The sequence below is a fragment of the Microcebus murinus genome, unplaced genomic scaffold, assembly GCF_040939455.1.
Source record: "Microcebus murinus isolate Inina unplaced genomic scaffold, M.murinus_Inina_mat1.0 scaf003_hap2_Mmur4.0, whole genome shotgun sequence".
NCBI classification, from domain to species: Eukaryota; Metazoa; Chordata; class Mammalia; order Primates; family Cheirogaleidae; genus Microcebus; species Microcebus murinus.
In genome coordinates this window covers 1,029,231-1,052,873 of record NW_027438949.1, presented here as the reverse complement: position 1 = coordinate 1,052,873, position 23,643 = coordinate 1,029,231, and the positions used below count along the sequence as shown (strand labels likewise).

Genomic DNA, 23,643 nt, shown 5'->3' with positions numbered 1-23,643 from the left:
TCTAAAAGAGCCTTCAGAAGTGTTTACGTATTGTAACAAATCAAAAGAGACCCTCATTAGCAGTGCCAGAGTTCAAAAGTCCAATCATTGCATTTTTAACAGTTTGTTTGAATCAGGACCCAACAAGGTACTGATTTGGCATTTAGTAGGGTAAATGTCATAAGTCTCTCTTATTCTATAAGTTCCCCCTTCTTTCTCCCTCTTTTGTCTTCTTTTCTAATTTATTTTGTGCAGAGACCAGGTTGTCTGCCCTACAGAGCTTCCCAGATTGCAGTTCCAAGAGGCCCTCTGTTTCTGCGTTTCCTCTGAACTTATGCAAGTTTGGTTTTTGGCAAGAACATTTCTTCAATGGTATTTCATACTCCCTATGGTATCACATCAGGAGTATATTTTTCATTAAAAAAGAGTTCTTAAAAATACCCGTGGAGACTTAGCCTTATTTGTAATATTCTAATTTAAATAGGGGCAATGTGTTTATATATATATAATTAAAAATTAATTTCCAATTAACTATTTACAGGTCCTCTGTTCATTAGAAGACAATATGGCTTCATCCTTCATAGGCTGACTAATGCTCACGAGGCTACTACTGTGCAAATGCCAGTGAGACTAGTTAGGAGGACAGGAGTCACCAAATCTGCAATAATGTGACCCAGTGTTGCAAGTCTTCCAGATCCTACATTGCCATCCTCCACACTTAAGGACCCAAGAGTAGGTGGGAGGGCATCATTTCCAGCACCATAACTAGAGATAGATCTTCCCTTTGGGGCATTCTGAAGACCAGAAGGCAGGGTACACAGGAAAGGAACTCAGCAAGCCGTGACAAAGTAAAACCATGTGGAGCACTGGCAACAGTAAACACAACCCCTGCCACCCTCATCCCAGACAGGTTCTACCTGTTCCATTTGGCCCCAATTCCAGGGCCCACCAACTCTGCACACAAGAGCCACAGGGCTTGGCAACAGGCACCCTCTGCTTACTTGCCTGCCTGCTCTACAGACCATACCTTTTGGGAGAAATGAAGGGAATGCAGAGAAGCAGCACAGCAAAGACCTCTGCGTAGAGGAAGGTGGCAACTGCAGTCCACTGCAGACTCATCCTGTTGCTAAAAGGTTTCCCACAGAGATGTGAGCTTGTTTCCTGGCAGGGCAAAACAGAAGGAACAGGAGTAAAAGCTGAGCAGCCAATGACATGCAGTTCAGGTACTCTGAGAAGCTGGGACTGCCACACCTCACCCTGAACCCAGAACTCTACAGCAGAGTCTTTTAAGTGCTGGACTGGAGTAAGTAGGGCTCCTTGCCCATAGTGTTCAAAGGCCCCACAAACTTCCACTTCTTGGGATTGAGTTACTTGCTGCCCCCCAGCATGTGTGTTAACGTGTCCAGAGCCACCTTTCCTGAAGATTCCTTTCCCCAGGGAGTCCAAGAGACTCCTTAAGCCTGTTTAACTGGGAAAGAGTTTTTCATAAAGAATAGTACACGACAAACAGGAGGAAATCCTCAACACCCATCAGCCCCACTCCCCTCCAAGCCAAATGGAACTGCCGCAGAGGTTGGGCGTTTTTCAAATTCCTGCTACCAGCCAGCCCCAGGACTGCAGTGTTTCAGTAACCACACCTTCTCCAAAAGCTACGGACGCCCCCGTCTCCTCCCAACCCCGGGGAAACCAGGAGGTCCTTTCCTCCCAATCCCTTCCAAAGACGCCGAGAGAAAACCAGCAGCCTCCCTCTTGGGCTGCATCAGGGGCTAAAAAAGCCTTCCAACTGACGGCTGCTTCTGTCTCCGATGGGGCGCGAGGCCTCAGGGCGCCCCGAAAAGGTCCGCAAGAGCGACTCCTAGAGGGCAGGAGTCGGGGCCAAGAGCAAATGCAGGTCTCGGCTGAACACCTCAAGGCCCCAGCTACAAAAAGTTCTAGAAGAAGCAGTCTCCTCAGACGCCAGAAGAGCCGTCTCAAGTAAACCCAGTGGGCCATAGCGTCCACCCAGCTCGAGAGCCGACCGCGCAGCACCAGGGTGCCCCCGACGTAGCCCTGGCCTGGCACACGATCCCTGAGGCTCACCCCGGTGGCACCTCCTGGTGGGGCTTCACCGCCAACCCTCACACCCCACCCTTGCGCCCCCGGAGCCTGGCTCCTGAAGGCGCCGCCCCGATTTTCCTTAGCTCGGCCCTCCCCGCACTCCCGGGTCGGCCATGGGCCCCAAGACACCCCGGGACCCCCGGTCTCTCCGAGCTGCTCGCCTCTCTCCCTCGTCAAGCGGCCGAGGGACACACGGCGGCCCTGGAGCCCAGCCTGGCGAGCGGAACGGCTCACCGAGTTTCCCACAGTCACCACAAACGCCCCGCGGCAGCAGGCAAACTCTACCACCACCGCCCCGGCCCCGCCCAGCCCCTTGCCCCGCAACCGGAAACCGGAAGCGCCCGCCGGGCCCCGCCCCAGCCCGGCGAAGCCGCAGTAGCTCGCCTACAGCCACTTCTCCCGCCCCTCAGCCGAGGACTAGGCGCCGAGAGCTTAAAAACAAGCAGCGCCTGGCGGTCGGCTACGGCGCCTCCAGCGCTCTGAGCGCGCGAAGTTGGAAGGGGGCGGGGCGGGGCGGGGCCTTGGAGGGAAGGCGAGGGCCGCTTCTCTAGCCCGCGCGGTCGTCCCTCGTCTCTGTGGTCCGGCGAGGGGGCGGAGCTCCGCCGGGGGGCGAGAACTGGGTGGGGTGCTCCGCGCCCGGACTCCGCCTCTCGCCCCTCCTCCGCCTCCTACAGTTCCCCGGACTCGCCCCTGGGGAGTAGTGGGAAGGTGGGGATTCTGGGCCGGTGGCGGAATCACTGTCGCTTCAGCCAGGCTGTGGAGCGGACCGACGTGCCTAGTGCCCCGGGGAGGGGCGCCACCAGGGGAGGAGGAAGAGGAGAGGAAGAGACGCCCTCTCTGCCGAGACCTCTTGAGACTCTGACCTCGGGGACTAGGGGACTGACACGAAAGGACAGCCAAGTTCCTCCACTTGGACTGCTTGAAGAAGCCGCGACCCTGGAAGGCCCTGACCCCACCGCACCAGGGACCCCAGCACCACTTCGGGGGCCTAAAGCGACAGTCTCAGGGACCACGGCAAGGTTTCCAGTTGCCTAGACGACGAGCCCCGGGTCAGAGCAACAACCCTTTCAGCCACCTGCCTCAACTGCTGCCTCAGGCACCAGTCCCAGCTCCCTGCTTGCCAGGCCAGGTGACATGCCGGTGCTTTCCACCCCCCGGACCTCACGGGTAACCACGCTGAAGCGCACAGCGGTGGTCCTGGCTCTCACAGCCTATGGGGTCCACAAAATCTACCCCCTGGTGCGGCAGTGCCTGGCTCCGGCCAGGGGCCTTCAGGTGCCAACCAGGGAGTCCATGCAAGAGGTCTCCGGGGCCACAGTGGCTAAGGCCGGCATGAACCGGATATTCCTGCAGCGACTCCTGTGGCTCCTGCGGCTGCTGTTCCCCCGGGTGCTGTGCAGGGAGACTGGACTGCTAGCACTGCACTCGTCTGCCCTGGTGAGCAGGACTTTCCTGTCAGTATATGTGGCCCGCCTGGATGGAAGGCTGGCCCGCTGCATCGTGCGCAAGGACCCACGGGCCTTCGGCTGGCAACTACTGCAGTGGCTCCTCATCGCCCTCCCTGCCACCTTCATCAACAGTGCCATCCGATACCTGGAGGGCCAGCTGGCCCTGTCTTTCCGGAGCCGTTTGGTGGCCCATGCCTATAGCCTCTACTTCTCCCAGCAGACCTACTACCGAGTCAGCAACATGGATGGCCGGCTTCGAAACCCTGACCAGTCTCTGACAGAGGATGTGGTGGCTTTTGCTGCCTCTGTGGCTCACCTGTACTCCAACCTGACCAAGCCACTCCTAGATGTGGCTGTGACCTCCTACACCCTGCTTCGAGCGGCCCGATCACGCGGTGCCGGCACAGCTTGGCCCTCGGCTATTGCTGGCCTCGTGGTATTCCTCACAGCCAATGTGCTACGGGCCTTCTCACCCAAGTTTGGGGAGCTGGTGGCAGAGGAGGCACGGCGGAAGGGGGAGCTGCGCTACATGCACTCTCGTGTAGTGGCCAACTCGGAGGAGATCGCTTTCTATGGGGGCCACGAGGTGGGGCAGGTTGGGGCACTGGGCATGGAGCAAAGTGTGTGGCTGGGAGGCCCAGGGGCAGGCAGCCATGACTGGTGGGGAAAGCCCAGGTTGGCCAGGGCTGATGCCGAGCATCTGGAGTCGGCGGGGGGTGGGGGGGCTGGGGAGGGCAGGGCATTGGGTAGTTGTGGACTTAGGCACAGAAATGGAGAAGTAGGAAGGCTGGGTGGGGACTGTCCTGTGCTGGCAGCCTGCTCACTCCAGGCCACTTCTTCCTCTCTTCCTCAAGGAGGTTGTCCTGGACTTAGAGCTGTGGATCCTAGCGGTTTGAGATGCTAGAGCTCTGGCTTGCCCCATTCCTGCAGCCAGCTGGGAGGAGACTATGCCTTTTGGGAGCAGGGACCATGGGACTTGACCTGCTGTGTGGTCCCTCCCGGGCCCCTGGGCCCTTTGAAGGCCAGCGTCCAGCAGAGCTAGCCGGCCAAGCTGGCAGGCATTATGGACATGACTCAGCCCAAGCGGAGGTTAACAAGCTGGCCTGGCCGTGGTGGCAGTGGCCATACTTGGGGGTCAAGACCTCCGGAGCCCACAGGCCTGCCCACCTACCAACTGGCTCAGCTGCCTCCCCACACCCTCAGGCTAGGGATGCTGGGCCCAGGCTGCCACAGGCAGGACACACTTCCTGCCCCTTGTGTGGCCGCCCTTCCGCCCAAGGCGCTTAGCTCCCTGGTGGGCAGCTGCCCATGCTGGGGCGGGCCAGGCAGCCGCTGGGAAAGGTTACTCCAGGCCAGTGCTCCCTTTATCTCTCCTCGGCCCCTCCCCTTCCTGGTGCCTGAGGTTGCAGCTGCCTCTAGCCCAGCTCTCAGCGACTTGGTTTCACTTCCCTGAGTGCTTGGGGGTGGGGGTGGGGGGCACAATGGCATCCACCTCCTGAAGGCTCTTTTTTTTTTCTTTTGAGACAGAGTCTCACTTTGTTGCTTAGGCTAGAGTGAGTGCCGTGGCGTTAGCCTAGCTCACAGCAACCTCAAACCCCTGGGCTCAAGCAATCCTCCTGCCTCAGCCTCCCGAGTAGCTGGGACTACAGGCATGCGCCACCATGCCCAGCTAACTTTTTCTATATATATTAGTTGGCCAATTAATTTCTTTCTATTTATAGTAGAGACAGGGTCTGGCTCTTGCTCAGGCTGGTTTCGAACTCCTGACCTCGAGCAATCTGCCCACCTTGTGTGCTCCCTGGGTCAGGTGGCCTCTTGCCCCAGGACCAAATCTCATTTGCTGTGCCCTAGGCAGAGAAGCAGGCTTGTCCCTAATTTTTAAAAAAGGCTTGTCCCTGAACTCTGAAGAGAGGGTCATCCCAGGTGTGGGCCAGACTACAGATTAGGAGAAAAGGCACTGGCCTTCAGTTGAAACCCCTCTCCTGCTCTCCTCTTCTCCCACTGTAAGGCCTTGGCAGGCAGCCATGGCCTTGGGTAAGGTGCTTGGCACATCACTGGCAGCTACACTGTCAGCCTTGGCTGGCACGGCTGCCAGCTCTCAACACCAGTCTACTTTGCCAGGACACTCAGAGGAGGTGTGCTCACTTCTGGAATGGGAGATTCCGCTTGAGGAAACCTGAGCTGTGCATGCAGACCTGGGTGGTGGGGGGCAGAAAAGAGATCACTGGTTCTTTGAAGGACTTCCCCCAGGCTAGATTCAGGAAGTAGCACATTGGCCAAAGTTTGCTTCCCAGGGCTGGAGGGCCCCATGTGCATCCACAGCTTATCTGCATAGACCTTTGCTGAAAAGCTATGGGGTGACAGGACCCATGGGTGGATCAATTGCCCTTGCTGTGCAAGCATGTGGCCCATTCCAGTCCTCCCACTGGCTGATGTCCCCGTGGACACCAGCCTAGGCTCAGATCAACAGGTTAGGGCAGAAGTGACAGTATTCTGTTCTTGCTGGGATTTCAGCAGGGAGGCTTATTTAAACACACACATGCACACGCACACACACATACACACAACCTCTTAAGTGGTTGAGAACAAAGTAAATCTCAGTAAGTCAAAGCGTCATTTACAAGAATGTGGTTCTCCTAACAATTCTGCCAGTGTGGTCCAAATTCCACCACTAGGCTGTGTGGATGGACTTGGTCAGATCATTTTGCCTATCTGGACTTCAGTGTTCCGCTGTACAGTGCACATGTGGATACACATGCAGTGGGACATGGTGAGAATCAAATAGAGAGAGATGTGAAAACACTCAGCAAATGGTGCCAGTTTGGGTAGCTGTCACCAGATGGGTGTGGGAAGGCAAGGCTGTGGTCTATGCCCCTGGACTGAGCCTTGGTGGCCTTGACCTGAGCACATCCTGACACCCCCACCCTCCTCTGCCCATCTGACTGCTGCTGCTACCCTCTTCCCTGCACAGGTTCCTTCTCCCACCTGTCCCCATCCAAACATGATAGATGGTGGCCAGTGAGGGAATGGGGATAGGAGAGCAGAGGCAGTCTAACCACTGCTAAGGGAGCAAGAGCCAGGCTCCTGGTTTGGGTGGGAAAATGCAGTGCAAGTTTCTCACCCCAAGGAACTGTGGGAAAGGAGGGGGAGGTGGGGTATAAGACTGTTAAACCAGGTTTTTCAGAACCAAGAGCACTGCCCTTTGCTCTCCTGTACTGCTCTTTGCTTAGTTCAGGGTCAGATGTTAGAGCTGTTGGTCTTCTCTCAGGGAAGGGGAGGTCGTGCCTGGACAGCAGGGCCAGGAGGAGGGTGCTGGGAGGAGCCCAAAGAAATGAGTTCAGCAGAGGACTGAAAAGTGACTGCCCTGGGCCTGTTTTCAGGGAACAGAAGGGAATAGAAAGAGGGGATGAGAGCTGCACTGTGATAGTAGGCAGTCCCTTACCCCCCACCAGCCCTGAGTTTCAGACTTGGCCCTGCCCAGTCGTAACCCCCAGCTCTTCACCTTGTCATGCCATTAAATGGCCTAACGTGTAAGCAGCACTCCTACCATTGCCCTCATGGGAGTTGTCATGAGCCTCCCTGTCTCTGTCATCCCCGGCAGGTGGAGCTGGCCCTGCTGCAGCACTCCTACCAGGACCTGGCCTCACAGATCAACCTCATCCTTCTGGAACGCCTGTGGTATGTCATGCTGGAGCAATTCCTCATGAAGTATGTGTGGAGTGCCTCAGGCCTGCTCATGGTGGCTGTCCCCATCATCACTGCCACCGGCTACTCAGAGTCAGGTGAGAGCCAGCGCTCCAGGGGGGCCAGAGGCAAGAGCCCTGTCTTGTACCTCTGGGGACACTGAGGCCTACAGGCAGCCTTGAGGTCACCAGAGGTTGGGCTCTCCTTTTAGCTCCTTATTGCCTTTCACCTGCACACAACTCAGAAACACTACATGTCACTTCACCAGGTGCATGTACCCTCACCCACCTGTTCCTGTCGTCAGTCCAACTGCTGCTTGGAGGGGGGAGGCTGTGGGACGTACCTGGGTGAGCTCCTTTAGCTCCAGCCTTGGTTTCCCCACCCCTAAAACAGCTTTTGCAGGTTGCAAAGGGTAGATACCTTCACCCTAGGGCCTTTTGGGGGCAGTGGGAAGTCTGTTATTTTAGCGATGATCAGGTTTTCTTCATTCTCATTTCGTTCCTCTACTGCTTTGCAAGCATTCAGTCTCTTTTCAGTCTGTCAGTGGTTACCTTTAAAAGGTGAACATGCATATTTGACACAGTATTAGGTTAATCAGTAGCTCCTCCTCCTCCTGGGCCTTAGGACACTTGAGCTGTGAGAACTGTCGCCTGTCAGCCTTGTTGCAGTAGCCTGACACAGAGCTGGGTTTGACCTTTTCTTCTTTGCTCTTGCTCTATCCAGCCCTCGTGTGCTGCAGCTCACTGTCGAATTTGCTGGTTTCTTCACTCACCATTTCCTTCTTACATCTCAGTCCTTTCTCTGTGTTCAGTTACCTTCCTCCAGATAGACATCTTTTGAAAGTTCTTTCAGCAAGGGTTTTGTCATAGGAAATTCTTGATTATTTTGTTGTCTGAAAATGTCTTTATTTCACCCTTATTCCCAAGCTAAAGTTTAATTGGGTGTGGGACTCTAGGCGGACAGTTATTTTCTCTCAGCCCTTTGGCAATGCTCCATTGTCTTCTTTCTCCTGCAACTGTTGAAAAATCTGTTAGCAGTTTGATTGTCCTCCATTAGTAACCTGCATTTTTTCCTCTGAGTACTTTTGTAATTTTCTCTGGCATTCTATAGTTTTACTATGATGTGTTTAGGAGTGAGTTTCTGTTTATCCTTGAGACTTGTATATCCTTTGAATATGCAGGCTTTTCAGTCGTTCTGGAAGACTCTCAGCTATGATCTTTTCGAATGTTGCATGGCTCTCATTCTTTCACTCTCTTCCTCTGGAACTCCTGCTAGCCATATGCTGGACTTCTCACTCTCTTCGCTGGATCTCTTCCCCTCTCTGTACTATTTCCCATGTAGCACTGTCTGCTGAATCCTGGAAGAGTGCTCAGACCCCTTTCCTGCTCCCCAATTCACCAGTTTTCTCTCTGGCTGTGTCTAACTTGAATTTTTTCACATTTCAGTAACTTTCTGTAAGTTCTATTTGATTCTATTTCTCAAAAAAATTTATTTTTCAAATAGAAATTTCAAACTGCTTTTGTCTTTTATTTGCTCATCTTTTCAACTATTCTTTTTATACTGTGTATCATATTAATCATATATAATCCATAGTCTCTATCAAATCAATGATTGGTTATCTTAAGTTCTTGGGGGTCTAATCTACCTTTATCTTCTGTCCATCTACAGGTCTTCACTTATTTCCTTGTGGGTATTGCCATGGGACTTCTGTGGGTATCAGTGTGCCCTCAATGGAGGGTGTAGTTCCGTATTTCCTTCTATTTTGACCAGCAGTCCAGTGTAATTAACCACTTGGAGGCTATTTTCATGTTAACTTCTCAACTTGTGCAGAAGGGGGCTGGTTTCTGAATTTGGAGGTAGTATTTATTTGAATTCATTTGAATTGTAGACATATAATTGCAAATTCCTAGAGGAGACCTTTTGTTCAGTGCACCTAGAGCTCAGGCTAAGCAAATAAAGCTTCCTAACCTTCTGCCTGTCTGTCTCTGGGGATTTCAGAGGCTCACCTGGCTGCTTGCTTCTCTTTTTGCTCCTGGGAATTTCCTCTGCTCTCCTTCAATCACAGCTCTGGTTTAAACAGTATTATAGTTTATCCAGTTTGCTGGCAAGAGGGTTTTCAGTTATATGTATACACACACACATACACACACACACACACACATACACTGTTTCCAAAACAGAAATCTCTCTGATTCTCTCCCTATTGAGTTTCCACGTGGGGAAATTCAAAGAAGCTTGAGCTCCTGACCCTGCCTGGGGGCCTTTGAAAAGAGTGAAGTGCTCTCCTGGCCCTTACCTGCTCCACTTCCATCTTCCCAGCCTCTTCGTTATTCCTTCAAATCACCAGGCATGCTTCTGCCTCAGGGCCTTTGCACATGCTGCACACTCTGCTGGGAGCTCCCTTTCCTCTGCTGCCCCTTGGCTTGGTCCCTCCCTCTGTCAGAGCTTTACTGGCAGGTACCCTGTAAGGGAGATCTGGGCTGCCCACCACCCACCTTTCTCATCCCCTTCCCACCTTATCCTCTTCTAAGAACTAAATACCTTATCTATGGCATTCCTCTCCCTACCTTAGACTGCAAGCTCGATGAGGGCAGGGATTTTGATCTATTTTGCCCCTTCAGTGTCCCTAGCACCTGGTGGCTAGTGAGGACTCCAGGTGCTTCAGTGAGGCCAAGAGCTCTGGGGGCCAGCAGGAAGAGGCAGGCACTTACCAACTGGGGAGGATTTAGATAAGCTTTGCTCTGCTGGACTGTAAGGCAGGAGGGCCCAGAAGAGGAGCAGGACCTATGGCTCACTCCATCCCAGAGGCCTTGCTGGGCCCTGGTATTAGCTGCCCAAAGCTCTGTACCAGGAAGCCCTGGGCACAAAGACCCTCAGTCCCCTTCCCCTTGTCTACAGTGACTGTCCACCTTTAAGAACATCTGAGGAGGAGGGCTTGAGTCCCTACTGTCTGTTACGGCTGTGTCCTTTTTTTGGGGGTGGGGGTGGGGGAGACAGAGTCTCACTCTGTTGTCCAGGCTAGAGTGCCGTAGCATCAGCATAGCTCACAGCAACCTCAAATTCCTGGGCTCAAGCAATCCTTCTGCCTCATCCTCCCGAGTAGCTGGGACTACAGGCATGCACCACCATGCCCGGCTAATTTTTTCTATATATTTTTAGTTGGCCAATTGATTTCTTTTATTTTTAGTAGAGATGGAGTCTCACTCTTGCTCAGGCTGGTCTCGAACTCCTGAACTCAAACGATCCACCAGCCTCGGCCTCCCAAAGTACTAGGATTACAGGCGTGAGCCACAGTGCCCGGCCAGGGCTGTGTCCTTGAGGGCATGGTGGGAAGAAAGGCCAAGGACCTTAGACTCAGGATTAATACCTCCATCCCCTTCCAAGTTCATTTCCCTGGTTTCCTCGGCCAGGCCCCAGAAGGCAATGCAAAGTGCTCTGGCCATCTATCCTGTCCCCTTTCTACCCATACTGCTCTGAGCTGACTCTATGTTCCTTTTCCTCTTTGCCCAATCCTCACCAGTGATCTCTAAGGCCCCACCTCAGCATCACAGATGCCCCTGGATGGAGTCCTCAGGCTCTTCCCAAAACCTTCCTTCCTGCCACTTCAGCCTACACCCCAGGACCCTCAGAGTTGGCCTCTCCTTGCTCCCCACCGCCATTTCCAGAAGATCCCTTGTGTAAAAACCCTGCTCCTGTGGGGGATGCAAGGGTCAAAGGAGTCAAGGCCATTGACAAAGGAAGGTGGAGGATGCTGCCATGGGGTCCAGAGAAGCAAGTTAAGACAGGAGCAGCTCCTGGCGAAAAACAGAGGCCAAACAGAAGCTGGCCATGAGCACGGAGATCAGAGACCATGGTGTGGAGATGAGGGAGAAATGGGCATAGCAGGGATAGTCAGAAAGTGGGACATTTGCATTTCAAAGGCAGACAGGTCTGGGCATAGGTGACAAAGTCCAAGTGTGTCCCAGGAGGGGCTGACATCAATGGTGCAGGACAGAGGGCAGGGGGCAGTCTAGGGATGTTTGTGCCAAGAAACAAAGCCAGATGCCTACTGGCTCAGTTTTGACATCAATGTTATTGAGATGTAATTAACATACCATACCATTCAGCATTTTTTTTTTTAGACAGGGTCTCACTCTGTCACCCTAGGTAGAGTGCAGTGGCATCATCATAGCTCACTGCCACCTCAAACTCTTGGCCTCAAGCGATCTTCCTGCCTCAGCCTTCTGAGTAGCTGGAACTATAGGCACGCAGCTAATTTTTCTGCTTTTATTAGAGACAGGGTCTCGTCTTGCTCAGGCTGGTCACAAACTCCTGAGCTCAAGCGATCCTCCTGCCTTGGCCTCCCAGAGTGCTAGGATTAAAGGCGTGAGTCATTGTGCCCAGCCCAATCCAGTCTTTTAAAATGTATAGTTTGTTGGTTTTTATTTTTTTTTTATTTTTTTTTTTTTTGAGACAGAGTCTCGCTTTGTTGCCTAGGCTAGAGTGAGTGCCATGGCGTCAGCCTAGCTCACAGCAACCTCAATCTCCTGGCTCAAGCAATCCTTCTGCCTCAGCCTCCCAAGTAGCTGGGACTACAGGCATGCTCCACCATGCCCGGCTAATGTTGGTTTTTAAATATTCACATTTTTTCACCCCATAAAGAAACCGCAGAGTCTGTAAAATTTGGATTCAGTCCAAAGGCCACAAGTTCCCCACCTTTGCCCCAGACTCATTAGCAATCACTCCCCATTCCCCCTCCCTCAGTCCCTGGCAACCACTAATGTGCTGTATCTATGGATTTGCCTGTTCAGGACATTTTATAGAAATAGAATCACACAATATGTGGCCTTTGTGACTGGCTTCTTTCTCTTAGCATAATGGTTTCAAGGCTAATGCATGTCGTAAGATGAAACGGTACTTTATTCATTTTTTATGGCTGAATAATATTCCATTGTACATCTGTACCACAATTTCTTTATCCATTCATCTACCAATGGACATCTTGAGTTGTTTCTGTCTTTTGGCCATTGTGAATAATGCTGCTGTGAACATTCATATACAAGTCTCCATGTGGACAGATATTTTTGTTTCTCCTGGGTATGTAGCTAGTAGTGGAATTGCTGAAAATATGGTGACTCCTCAAAAGATTCCTACCAGACTGTCTTCCACAGCAGCTGCACCATTGTACCTTCCTGCTGGCAGCATAGGTGGCTTCTGGCTTCTCATCCTCCCTGATACATTATTGTCTCCTTTAAATTCTGGCCAGGCATGGTGGCTCACACCTGTAATCCCAGCACTCTGGGAGGCCGAGGCAAGAGGATCATTTGAGCTCAGGAGTTCAAGACCAGCCTAAGGAAGAGCAAGACCCCGTCTCTACTAAAAAAAAAAATTTAAAAATTAAAAAAATAAATTCTAGCCACCCGACTGGGTGTGAAGTGGGATCTTCTGGTGTTTTTTTTTGTTTGTTTTTGTTTTTGAGATAGAGTCTCACTTTGTTGCCGTGGCATCAGCCTGGCTCACAGCAACCTCAATCTCCGGGGTTCAGTGATCCTACTGCCTCAGCCTCCCGAGTAGCTGGGACTACAGGCATGCGCCACCATGCCTGGCTAATTTTTTGTATATATATTTTTAGTTGGTCAATTAATTTATTTCTATTTTTGGTAGAGACGGGGTCTCGCTCAGGCTGGTTTCGAACTCCTGACCTTGAGCAACCCGCCCGCCTCGGCCTCCCAAAGTGCTAGGATTATAGGCGTGAGCCACCACGCCCGGCCTCTTCTGGTGGTTTTGATTTGTATTTCTCTAATGACTAATGATGTTGAGCATCTTCTCAGGGGCTTACTGGCCATTTGTCTATCTTTGCTGGAGAAGTATATATTCAGATCCTTTGCCCATTGTTTGATTGGGTTATCTTTTTATCTTTAAGTTGTAAAAGTTCTTTATAATAGTCTGGATACCACACCCTTATGAGATACATGGTTTACAAACACTTTCTCCCACTCTCACTCTGTGTGTTGTCTTTTCACTTTCTTGATGGTGCCCTTTGTTGTACAAAAGTGTTTTATTTTGATGAAGTTCAATTGACCTAGTTTTCTTTTGTTGCTCATGCTTTTGGTGTGATAGTTAAGGAACAATTGCCATATCCAAGGTCATGAAGCTTCTGTTTTCTTCTCAGAATTTTCTAGTTTAGCTCTTACATGGTAGCCTGTGACCCACCACGAGTTAGTTCTCATGTGTGTTGTGAGGTGGGCTCGCTCTTGGGCACATGGACATAGATACATGTGTCTAGTTGTTCCTGTACCATTTGCTGAAGAGATTTATCTTCCCCTCTAGTGGCTCATTTTTGACTTTTCCCTCTCTCTGTCCCTCCCTGTCACTGCCCTCCCCCCAGACCCAGAGGCCATGAAGAAGGCGGCCTTGGAGAAGAGGGGGGAGGAGCTGGTGAGTGAGCGCACGGAAGCCTTCACCATTGCCCGAAACCTCCTCACAGCGGCTGCAGATGCCATTGAGCGCATCATGTCATCGTACAAGGAGGTACCCTCCCTGGCCCAGCCCCATTCTTGCCATGCCCCTCTTCTCATGGCTGGCAGGGGCTGAGCCAGGTCACCCTTCCCACAGGTGACAGAGCTGGCTGGCTACACAGCCCGGGTTCACGAGATGTTCCAGGTATTTGAGGATGTCCAGCACTGTCGTTTTAAGAGGCCTGGGGAGCTGGAGGATGCTCAGGCAGGGTCTGGGGCCATGGTACAGTCCGGTGTCCACGTGGAAGGGGCCCTGAAGATCCTAGGTAAGGTTATCCCATCTCTTCTTGTCCCTGCCTTTCTGCTGCAGATGCCTGACTCGCTGCCGCAGCCCCTCTCCTTCATTCCCACCCCGGCGCTCTGGGACCACTGTGTACCCCTGGCCTGTCCCAGTCCAACCAGGAGTGGGGGGCTGCCCAGCAGGGTCTCTGAGGACTTCTGCCAGGGTGAACTGGGCCATTGGGGAAGGGTTCTGGGGAGAGGTGCAGGTCCAACAGCCTTCCTTCCCAGAGAAGGCGCTGCCGGCCAACCTGCTGAGTTGCCCTCCTAAGGGCCCTGGCCAGGATTATTCATTAAGAAAAAGTGGGATGTGGTCCCTGAGTGCAAAGGATCACTCACCCGCACAGGGTAGCAGAGAAAGATCAAGTCTGCTTGCAGTATGTGGGCTGCCACAGAGGAGTATGCTGGAAGGGGAAAGCTCCAGAGCAGGAGTAGAGATTTGATGCCTCGGGTTCCGGGGGACCAGAGGTTGGCAGCCGGGGGTGCAGTACTAGACACGGGGAGAGGAGTTCGGCTTGTTGGAAGACCTGGCTGTGTTCTCAAGGGGCCCAGACCGCATGATGCCTATTGGACATCCATTGGCACATTATCAGGGGCAGGTAAGCCTGCACCTGGGGGCACGCAGAACCTGCTAGAAGGCAGAGAGAGTGCTGCCGGTCCCTCTCCTCCCTCCTCGCATTCTCTCTGCAGGCCAAGTGGTGGACGTGGAGCAGGGGATCATCTGTGAGAACATCCCCATCATCACGCCCACAGGAGAGGTGGTGGTGGCCAGCCTCAACATCAGGGTAGGTCTAGTGGAGGAGGGGTGCCTGACCCGGAAGTGCTGACCAGGCTGGGCTGAGCAGACAGGGCTAGGGTGCCTGGCGGTCCATGGCCACAAGCCTCAGTCCTTGGCTTCTTGCCTACCTGTGTTGGCAGTGGTCATTGTCCCTAGATCTATGTGGCAGGTGGACTAAGGTCAAGATGAGAGACCAACGTGTCTCTATTTGTTCTGAGGCAATAGAATTAAGGCTAATAAAGGAGACTAGGGATTACCAAGATTGGTCAAGGGTCACCCAAGTGTTCCTGGTGCTGTCGTCTGTTGCCAGCTCCCCACATTCCTGAGAAAGCCAAGAGTTAGAGACTCTGGTTCAACTCTAGCCACTCTACCAACCTGGGCCTTTGCAGCAGGTGGGGGGAGCAAGGGGCTAAGGGGCTGGGTCAGCAGGGGAGAAAGGAAAGAAGAGGTGAGAGGAGGGGGTACGCGGGGCTCTGGAGGCCCGGCCTGTGTCCTTACCCCAAGCAGCATAATACAGTGGTGTGTTCTTGTTGCCCCTAACAGTTGCCCCTATTCATTCGAGGGGTGACGGGGAGCAGCCCGTAGCTGGCAGATGCAAAGTGGAGGTTCCCAGGCTGGCCCTGGGGAAGCATAAGCAGGCAAAGGCACCATGGCCCTCATGAGCAGGGCACCAGGTGCCACCCTTGGGAAGTGGTCGTTGTATGGCTGTGTTAGTACCCGGAGGCTGCCCTCACCCAGTGGCTTTAACACCAGAAACAGACTCTCCCAGTTCGGGAGGCCAGAAGCCTGAGATGGAGGTGCTGGCAGGGTGGGTTCCTCCTGAGAATGGTGCAGGAGAGTGCATTCCAGGCCTCTTTCCCTGGGCATGGGGTTTCTGGCAACCTTTGGGGTCCCTTGGCTTCTGCTGCATCAGCCGACTTCTGCCTTTGTCTTCCCATGGCGTTCTCCCTCTGGGTGTGTCTGTGTCCAAATGTGCCCTTTTTATAAGAACACTAGTCATGTTGAATCAGGGTCCCACTCTACTCCAGCATGACCTTGTGTTAATTTAACTCATTACATCTGCAACCACCCTATTTCCAAATAAGGTCACACTCTAAGGTACAGGGGATTAGGGTTCCAATGTATGTATTTTGGGGGACACAATTCCACCTGTAACATTGCCTGATGTAAGCCAAAGGCCACGACCTCGGATCCTCCCAAGAGCCTTGTGCATAGCGTCGTTACTGTAGATCTCACAGAGACTAAGAGAGGCTAATGGTGGTGATGGTGGTGACCTGGGAAATCTCTGATTCCGTGGCCTGTGCTTTCCCCTGCCCCAGCCAGCTGGCATTGTTCCTGCAGTAGGCATTTCCCTAACTCTGGTGGGATAATATGATTGGCAAATTGGGGGACATGACGTCCTTGATGCTGGGCTCAGGGCCACAGTGGCATCTCTGTGGCACCCTAGCACTCACAGAGGCAGAGGGGGTTGTGGGGGCAGGGAGACTGGCAGTGGGGCTCGTACTCTAAGTCTAGAACTGTAAAGAAAGCGTGTTTCAGGGCATTCCCTAAAGAGGGTCAAGACTTGACCTCAAGCTTGGGTTCCCAGTGAAGTGGGGGGGCAAATGGGATGGAAGGTGACACTGTCTTGGAACACACCTATTCATTCAGGTATGGCAGAATAGGCCCTTTCTCTTGTGCTGGCCCTGTGTTCTCTGGGCATGTTAGGGCCTTTGGGGACAGGGCTGGGTCTTGGCCATTTCCCTGTGTCTGGAGCCACCCATTCACTTAGGGCTCTGTACACTGGACCCCATCCCCCAAGCACTGCAGTCCCCTTACCAAGAGGACAAGAAGGGCCAACCTGCCAGGGTCAGGTGTTGGGAGCTTCCCAAGGCTGGGAAGGAGGGCACAGAGTGCAGGGGGGCCCACACCGTCCAGGTGCCATGGGCTGCTACCCCCACAGGTGGAAGAGGGCATGCACCTACTCATCACAGGCCCCAACGGCTGCGGCAAGAGCTCTCTGTTCCGCATCCTCAGCGGGCTCTGGCCTACGTATGGGGGTGTGCTCTACAAGCCCCCGCCCCAGCGCATGTTCTACATCCCTCAGAGGTGAGAAGGCCTGGGACCACCAGAGGGACCTGCGGGGCGGAGGGTAGGGGGAATAGAGCCCTGTACCCTGTCTCTTCCCTACCTCTTCCTACTTGTACAATCGGAGGTGGCCTAACACAGAGCCCAGAAAACGGTGGAGAAGTAGCATGTTAGGAAAGCCAGAGGGGCTATGGCACCTGTTCCCTGCAGCACCACCCCAATCACTCGCCTGTCCATTTCAGCTGTGTGGAAGGGGTGTGTGCACACATGCCTGCAGATGCTTTTGGCGTGTGTGCATGTGCCCTGTGTGCATGTGTGTGCACATGTGTCAACATGAGTATGTGGGCACATGCTGGTGTACAGGGTGCACGTGAGTATGTTGTGTGGACATGCAGCTTTCTCACAGGCCCTACATGTCCGTGGGCTCCCTGCGCGACCAGGTGATCTACCCAGACTCAGTGGGGGACATGCAAAGGAAAGGCTATTCGGAGAAGCACCTGGAAGCCATCCTGGACATCGTGCACCTGCACCACATCCTGCAGCGAGAAGGAGGTAGGGGGTGGGGCAAATGCCCTTTGTCCTAAGACTGATGGGAAACCTGCTGCTACCCCTGGCCTTTCCCCCTTGGCCCCCAGGGGATGAAGATTATCTCAATATCCAAGAGTTCAAAGTGCTAGGTGCCTCTGAGACCTGCCTACCAGGGAGGACTGGCAGTAAATAGGTGGCCCCAGGTGGCATGAGTGCACTAGGGAAGGGGGCATCTAGCAGGGCCACTTATCTTGTTGGGGGACCCAGGACACCCTCCCCCAGAGAAGAGAGGTCTGAGCAAAGACCTGTGGAATGCTGAGCAGTCAGGCTGTCTGGGAGCCAGAGGACGGTAGGGCCAGCTGGGCTTGGTGGCAGGGAGCGTCTGGCTCATGGAGGACCCTCTGGACCAGGTGGGAGCCTGGGCTTTCCTTGAGAGGGATCAGAAAGAAGCAGCCCTGGAAGGCTTTAGGCAGGGAAGTGACAGGTCAGTTTTGCATTTGAGCAAGATGACCCAGCTCTCATGTGAAGGACAGGCTGTGGGGTGGTAGCAGGGGCAGCCAGGCAGGAGGTAAGTGCAGGTGTGTGTGGATGGCCTGGAGTTTGCAGGGTGGGGGAGGAGGGGATAGGCAGAGGGAACACTGAGCCAGTGCTCACCAGAGGGAGACACAGGCTGGTGACAAGGAAAGATGTTGTGTCCCTCCCCATTGCTTGACTGCAATATCCGTTGTGCCTGGAGGGAGGGAGGAGGGGAGGCCAATCCAGCTGCGGGCCAGAATGGAGGGTGCGTCCAATTTTCTTAGTGAAATCCGAGCATCAGGATTCTGCTTCCAGCCCCCACCAATAGGCGCAAGATGACTGTGAGCAGAGACCTCATCTCTCTGAGACTTCCTTTATCTGCATGAGAGAGGGGCTAGGTCAAATTCCTCCCTCTGGGCAGCACTGAAGGAAGTAATTCCTGGAAGGGCCCATCATGGGTGTGCAGAAAGGGAGGGACAGAGGTGATGAATTCAGTGGAATAGCCCCTGGCCCAGCCTCTTTTGCTCCTGCTGCCCTTGGCCTGGGAGTGCACCCTCCTCCTGTCCTCTCTGGCACCCCTGAATGCCCAGGGCCTGTGGCCAACCACCATGGCATGTTAGGATTGAGTCAGCTATGAGTAACAGAACTATGCCTCCCCCCAGTAGTGGCTTAAATCATTCATGAGCTTATCCTACTGTGCTGTGAAAGTCCTAGGAGACTCAGGCCACAGCTGGTTGGTGGGCCAGCCCTGCTCTGCGAAGACTCTGCTATGTAAAGCCTCCATTCCCAAAGTCACCTCATGATGCAGGATGGCTGCTGCAGCCATCACATCCACATCTAGGCTGTAGGATGGATGAAGTGAGGAGGAAGGGGCAAAGAAATGCCTTCTGTCTTTTAAGGAAAGTTCCAGAAGCTGCCACACATGTAACACTTAAAAACACTTATACCCCATTGGCCAGAGTGTAGTCACATGATCACACCTCAGCATAACGCAAACTAGGAAATATGATCTTTATTCTGAGCAGCTGTGTGCCCTGCCAAAGACTCTAGTCGTGTGAGAAAACAGAATGGTCGGTAGGAGAGGAGGAGCTCTTCCTGCCACACTGTCCTCACCCAGGCGCTGGCACCAGGCGGTGGGAGGGCCCAGTCTGTACAGGGAGGAGCCTCTGTTCTGGGAGACTACTGTGGCTATCGCTGGGCTCTCTGCAAGGCTGTTTGCTCCCACCGAGGGAATGTGGGTTGGCTCTTCACTAACACCCTGTCAGGTGCTGTAGGAGTTTCCTGTGGCTGCCATGACAAAGTCCCACAGATGGGGAACTTGAGCAGCAGACACGGATCATCTCCCGGCTTGGGAGGCTATCAAGGTATTGCAGGGTTGGTTCCTTCTAAGGTCTGTGAGGGAAGGCTGTGTTCCCAGACCTCTCTCCTGGGCTTGTAGATGGCCGTCTTCCCCCTGTGTCTCTTCAGATTGTCTTCCCTCTGTGTGTCCCTGTGTCCTAATTTCCCCTTTTTATAAGCACACAGTCATATTGGATTAGTATCTACCCTAGTGACCCTATCTTACCTTGATTATCTCTGTAAAGACCATATTTCCAAATAAGGTCATGTTCTAAGGTACTGGGCTTAGGACTCCAACATATCTTTTGGGGAGAAACAAAATTCCAGTCCTAACACTTTTTTTTTTTTTTTGAGACAGAGTCTCACTCTATTGCTGGGGCTAGAGTGCCGTGGCGTCAGCCTAGCTCACAGCAACCTCAAACTCCTGGGCTCAGGTGATTCTCCTGCCTCAGCCTCCCAAGTAGCTGGGACTACAAGCATGTGCCACCATGCCCAGCTAATTTTTATATATATATATATATTTTTTTTTTTTAGTTGGCCAATTAATTTCTTTATTTTTAATAGAGATGGGGTCTTGCTCTTGCTCAGGCTGGTTTCGAACTCCTGACCTTGAGCGATCCTCCCACCTTAGCCTCCCAGAGTGCTAGAATTACAGGTGTGAGCCACCACACCCGGCCTCTTTTTTTTTTTTTTTAATTTCAGAATATCCAACTCTTTTTCAGTTATTAAAGCATCACAGGCTGGGTACAATGACTCAGGCCTGTAATCTCAGCACTTTGGGAGGCTGAGGCAGGAGGATCTCTTAAGCCCAGGAGTTTGAGACCAGCCTGGGCAACATATCAGGACCCTGCTTTACAAACCATTTAAAAATTAGCTGGGCATGGTGGCTTGCACCTGTAGCTTCAGCCACTCAAGAGGCTGAGGCAGAAGGATCGCTTGAGCCCAGGAGTTGGAGGTTGCAGTGAGCTGTAATGATGTCACAGCACTCTAGCCTGGGTGACAGAGTGAGACCCTGTCTCTTAAAAAAAAAAATGTGTGACAGACAGACAAGGACACAGAATATAAACATGCAGCTGGGCAGGCTCCTGTGGAGTCAGATGTGCTCGTCATGCCTTCAGACTTGTTTCCCCAGCTCCATTGAGCAAGCTCTGGCCCTCCCTGCCTGCCTCCCGGGACTGGTCCCCGCAGTCCCAGCCCCTGTGGAATTGAGCAGAGCCCCTTGCCCCCTGCCCAGGTTGGGAGGCTGTGTGTGACTGGAAGGACGTCCTCTCGGGGGGCGAGAAGCAGAGAATCGGCATGGCCCGCATGTTCTACCACAGGTGAGCCCTCAGAGGTGGCTTCCCAGGGCACTCAGGGTAGTCCAGCTCCCTGGGGCCCAGGGAGCCCTCTGGAGCCAGCAGGCACTCCCAGGAGGCTGGGTGGGGGAGCTGGGGAGCCTGCTCGGGCAGGTGAGCTCTCTGGGGTCCCCCAGAGGAGGAAAGCAGCTGCCCTTAGGAGGCCTGCGGTGTCAGGCACTGGAGACTCTCCCACTTGTCCCCCAACCCCGAAGGCCCAAATATGCCCTCTTGGATGAATGTACCAGCGCTGTGAGCATCGACGTGGAAGGCAAGATCTTCCAGGCGGCCAAGGATGCTGGCATCGCCCTGCTTTCCATCACCCACCGGTCCTCCTTGTGGTAGGTACCCTCTCTTCTGGCCCAGAGTCAGAGGGAGCATGCCATCCCTGGGAGGAGAGTGGCCTGGCAGCCCGGCAGGTGGCTCCTGCTGAGTACCCTTGCCTGCCTCCCTGTCCCTCTCTCTCTCCTGGCCAGGAAGTACCACACACACTTGCTACAGTTTGACGGGGAGGGTGGCTGGAAGTTCGAGAAGCTGGACTCGGCCGCCCGCCTGAGCCTGACCGAGGAGAAGCAGCGGCTGGAACAGCAGCTGGCAGGCATTCCCAAGATGCAGCGGCGCCTCCAGGAACTCTGCCAGATCCTGGGCGAGGCTGTGGCCCCGGGGCAGCTGCCAGCACCCAGCAGTGAAGGCCCAGGTAGTGGCCTTCAGAGTGCCTCCACCTGACAGAAGGCCCCTTGCCCCAAGGCCCTCGCCCCTCCCAAGCTCTCGGAACACATGAAGGAAATGGCAGCACCCACCCTGCCCGCCCCTGCATGGCCTTCCCTCCTCCTGGGCCTCCTGCCTCCCTCCCCACACCTGCCTGCACCCTGGGGGCTGTTCCACAGTAACTGTGCCTTGTTTGGGGAAGCGAGTCCTTTACTTTTCTGTGGGGAAGGAGCTTGGGGCTCAGGGTGGCCCCCACACTGACCCCACACCAGTGCAACTGAGCGGAGAGCAGGGATACCCCCCCAGGCTGCTGCTCACCACTGCCAGCCAGAGTCTGTGCCGAGCCACCTCCCTCATAAGACTCAAGTCCCCATTTTACCCTCCTCTTCAGTCCCTCGAAGACCATATAGCCCATACCCCAGAGTGGCCAGCTGAGGCTCCCGTCCCATGGGACACCCTTCCTGCCATAACAGCAGCCAGGTGGGACACCCTTCCTGCCATAACAGCAGCCAGATGGGACACCCTTCCTGCCATAACAGTGGCCAGACAGGACACCCAGTGAGACAGAGCTCCTTGTCTGCATCCTCTTCTCCCCACTAGTAGTCTTGAAGAGCCCTCATGAGAAAGCGCTGCACAGTGTCACCTACCGAGCAGCTATGAGAACGTAGCTCTAGCCCTCTCCCTTTCTGCAGCCTAATTTATTGGATTCCTGTTTGTAGCCACCTCGGCTGCCAATGTGAGTACCTGCCAGCAGGGGAGGCAGCCCAGCCTCTGAGTCTGTGGGCCCTGGCTGCCACCAGTGCCAACCCCAGTCCCTGGGCAGCTGTTGCCCACCAGCCTACACTGCCAGCCACCACTGGGAGGCACAGGCCTCTGCTTGCTAGCCAGGAGCAAGGGCACCATGTTCCCAGCTCAGTGCCAAAGAGGGGTCAGCTGGGTAGCTGTCTCTGCAGAGCCAGTTCTTACCCATGAGGAAGACCCCACTGCCGCCGTGTGCCTTTCCCGGGCCCTCAGCCCTTCAGTAAAACCTCCTCTGGAAAACACAATCTCACCTGCCTGCCTTGGTGTCTGGGGAAGGAGGTTGCCTGTGGGAAAGAGGGTGAGTTTAGGAAAGGAGTGGGCCTAACTGCCAGCTGCTGCCCCCTACCCTACCCAAAGACATGGCATCGTTAGCTACATGTTCTTGGGGTTCACGTGGTGGCGGGGAGGTGGAACCATTGACAGCATTGCACAAAAATATTGGCTGAGCCCGAATAGGACTCTGAGTAAGGGACTAGGGAAAGCTGGGGAGCCACCCAGTAGGGGCGTGGGGAGCACAGAGGAGGAAGACTGCATCTAGACCTTCTAGGAAGAGGGACATGCTTGCACAAAGGCTCAGGGGCGAATTAGGAGCAAAATGCCAAGTGCAGGGGCAGGGAGGGGCTTGGCTAGAGGCTACAACATCAGGTAGGCCTCGTGGCTGCATGTGCGGGTGGGTCCTGGGAACGAGAGCTGGCGAGATGTGGCGGCCACCAGCGTCGGAGCCCAGAGAACAGTAGTTCAAACCTTCACGCACGAAGGCTCTCGTAGCAGCCAAAGGATGAGAGCAGCTGAAGTGCCCATGGGCATGAATGGACAAACAAAAAGTGGCCTGGCCCGTGGTGGAATAGCACTTGGCCATAATAAGGAATGAAGACTACAGAATGCAGAAACTTGAGACTTTATGCTCAGGGAGAGATGCCAGACACAGAATGCCACATAGTATGTGATCCTGTTTCTGTGAAATGTCTAGAACAGGCAAATCCATAGAGACAGGAATCAGATCAGTGGGTGCCAGGGGCTGGGGGAGGGGGAGAGGCTGCTTGATGGGGATAGGGTTTCCTTTTGGGGCAAAGAAAATGTTCTGGAATTAGAAGTGATAGCCACACAACATTGTGCATGGACTAAATGCCACTAAATTGTGCACTTTAAAGGGATTAATTTTATGTTATGTGAATTTCACCTCAAAAAATAGGTAGATGGGGGCCAGGCACAGTGGCTCAGGCCTGTAATCCTAGCACTCTGGGAGGCCGAGGTGGGCGGATCACTCAAGGTCAGGAGTTCAAGACCAGCCTGAGCAAGAGTGAGACCCTGTCTCTACTAAAAATAGAAAGAACTTAATTGGCCAACTAAAAACATATATAGAGAAATTAGCCGGGCATGGTGCTGCATGCCTGTAGTCCCAGCTATTCGGGAGGCTGAGGCAGAAGGCCCAGGAGTTTGAGGTTCCTTGAGCCCAGGAGTTTGAGGTTCCTGTGAGCTAGGCTGACACCATGGCACTGTAGCTGGGACAACAGAGTAAGACTCTGTCTCACTTTAAGACTCTTGTCTCAAAAAAAAAAAATAGGTAGATGATAGGTGATGGATAGATG

At 53.7% G+C, this 23,643-nt stretch overlaps 2 protein-coding genes across 7 annotated transcripts in view; one reads left to right on the top strand and one right to left on the bottom strand.

Annotated features, from left to right (window-relative positions):
• The window catches only part of BCAP31 (B cell receptor associated protein 31), a 28,745-nt gene extending 26,148 nt beyond the window's left edge, over positions 1-2,597 (bottom strand). The window contains exons 1-2 of one of the 5 annotated variants that reach the window (XM_012757208.3): positions 2,465-2,597; positions 1,007-1,140 (exon numbers count right to left, since the gene is read on the bottom strand). In XM_012757208.3, coding sequence (XP_012612662.1) covers positions 1,007-1,098 — 92 coding nt within the window. In that variant the 5' untranslated portion in view covers positions 1,099-1,140; positions 2,465-2,597. The other 4 variants (XM_012757207.2, XM_012757210.3, XM_012757209.2 and 1 more) reach the window with 4 other exon arrangements.
• A 62-nt stretch (positions 2,598-2,659) lies between these two features.
• ABCD1 (ATP binding cassette subfamily D member 1) lies at positions 2,660-22,299 on the top strand. 2 transcript variants are annotated; one of them, XM_012757206.3, is made up of 10 exons: positions 2,664-4,110; positions 7,126-7,306; positions 13,576-13,718; positions 13,803-13,971; positions 14,675-14,769; positions 16,705-16,850; positions 17,236-17,381; positions 20,446-20,530; positions 20,761-20,886; positions 21,022-22,299. In XM_012757206.3, exons 1-10 carry the CDS (start codon positions 3,211-3,213, stop codon positions 21,269-21,271), a joined length of 2,241 nt encoding a protein of 746 aa, XP_012612660.1. In that variant the 5' UTR covers positions 2,664-3,210; the 3' UTR covers positions 21,272-22,299. The 2 variants fall into 2 exon arrangements, with proteins under 2 accessions (XP_075855825.1, XP_012612660.1); XM_075999710.1 differs by lacking the exon at positions 16,705-16,850 and having other exon boundaries at positions 2,660-4,110; positions 17,225-17,381.
• Positions 22,300-23,643: the final 1,344 nt, after the last annotated feature.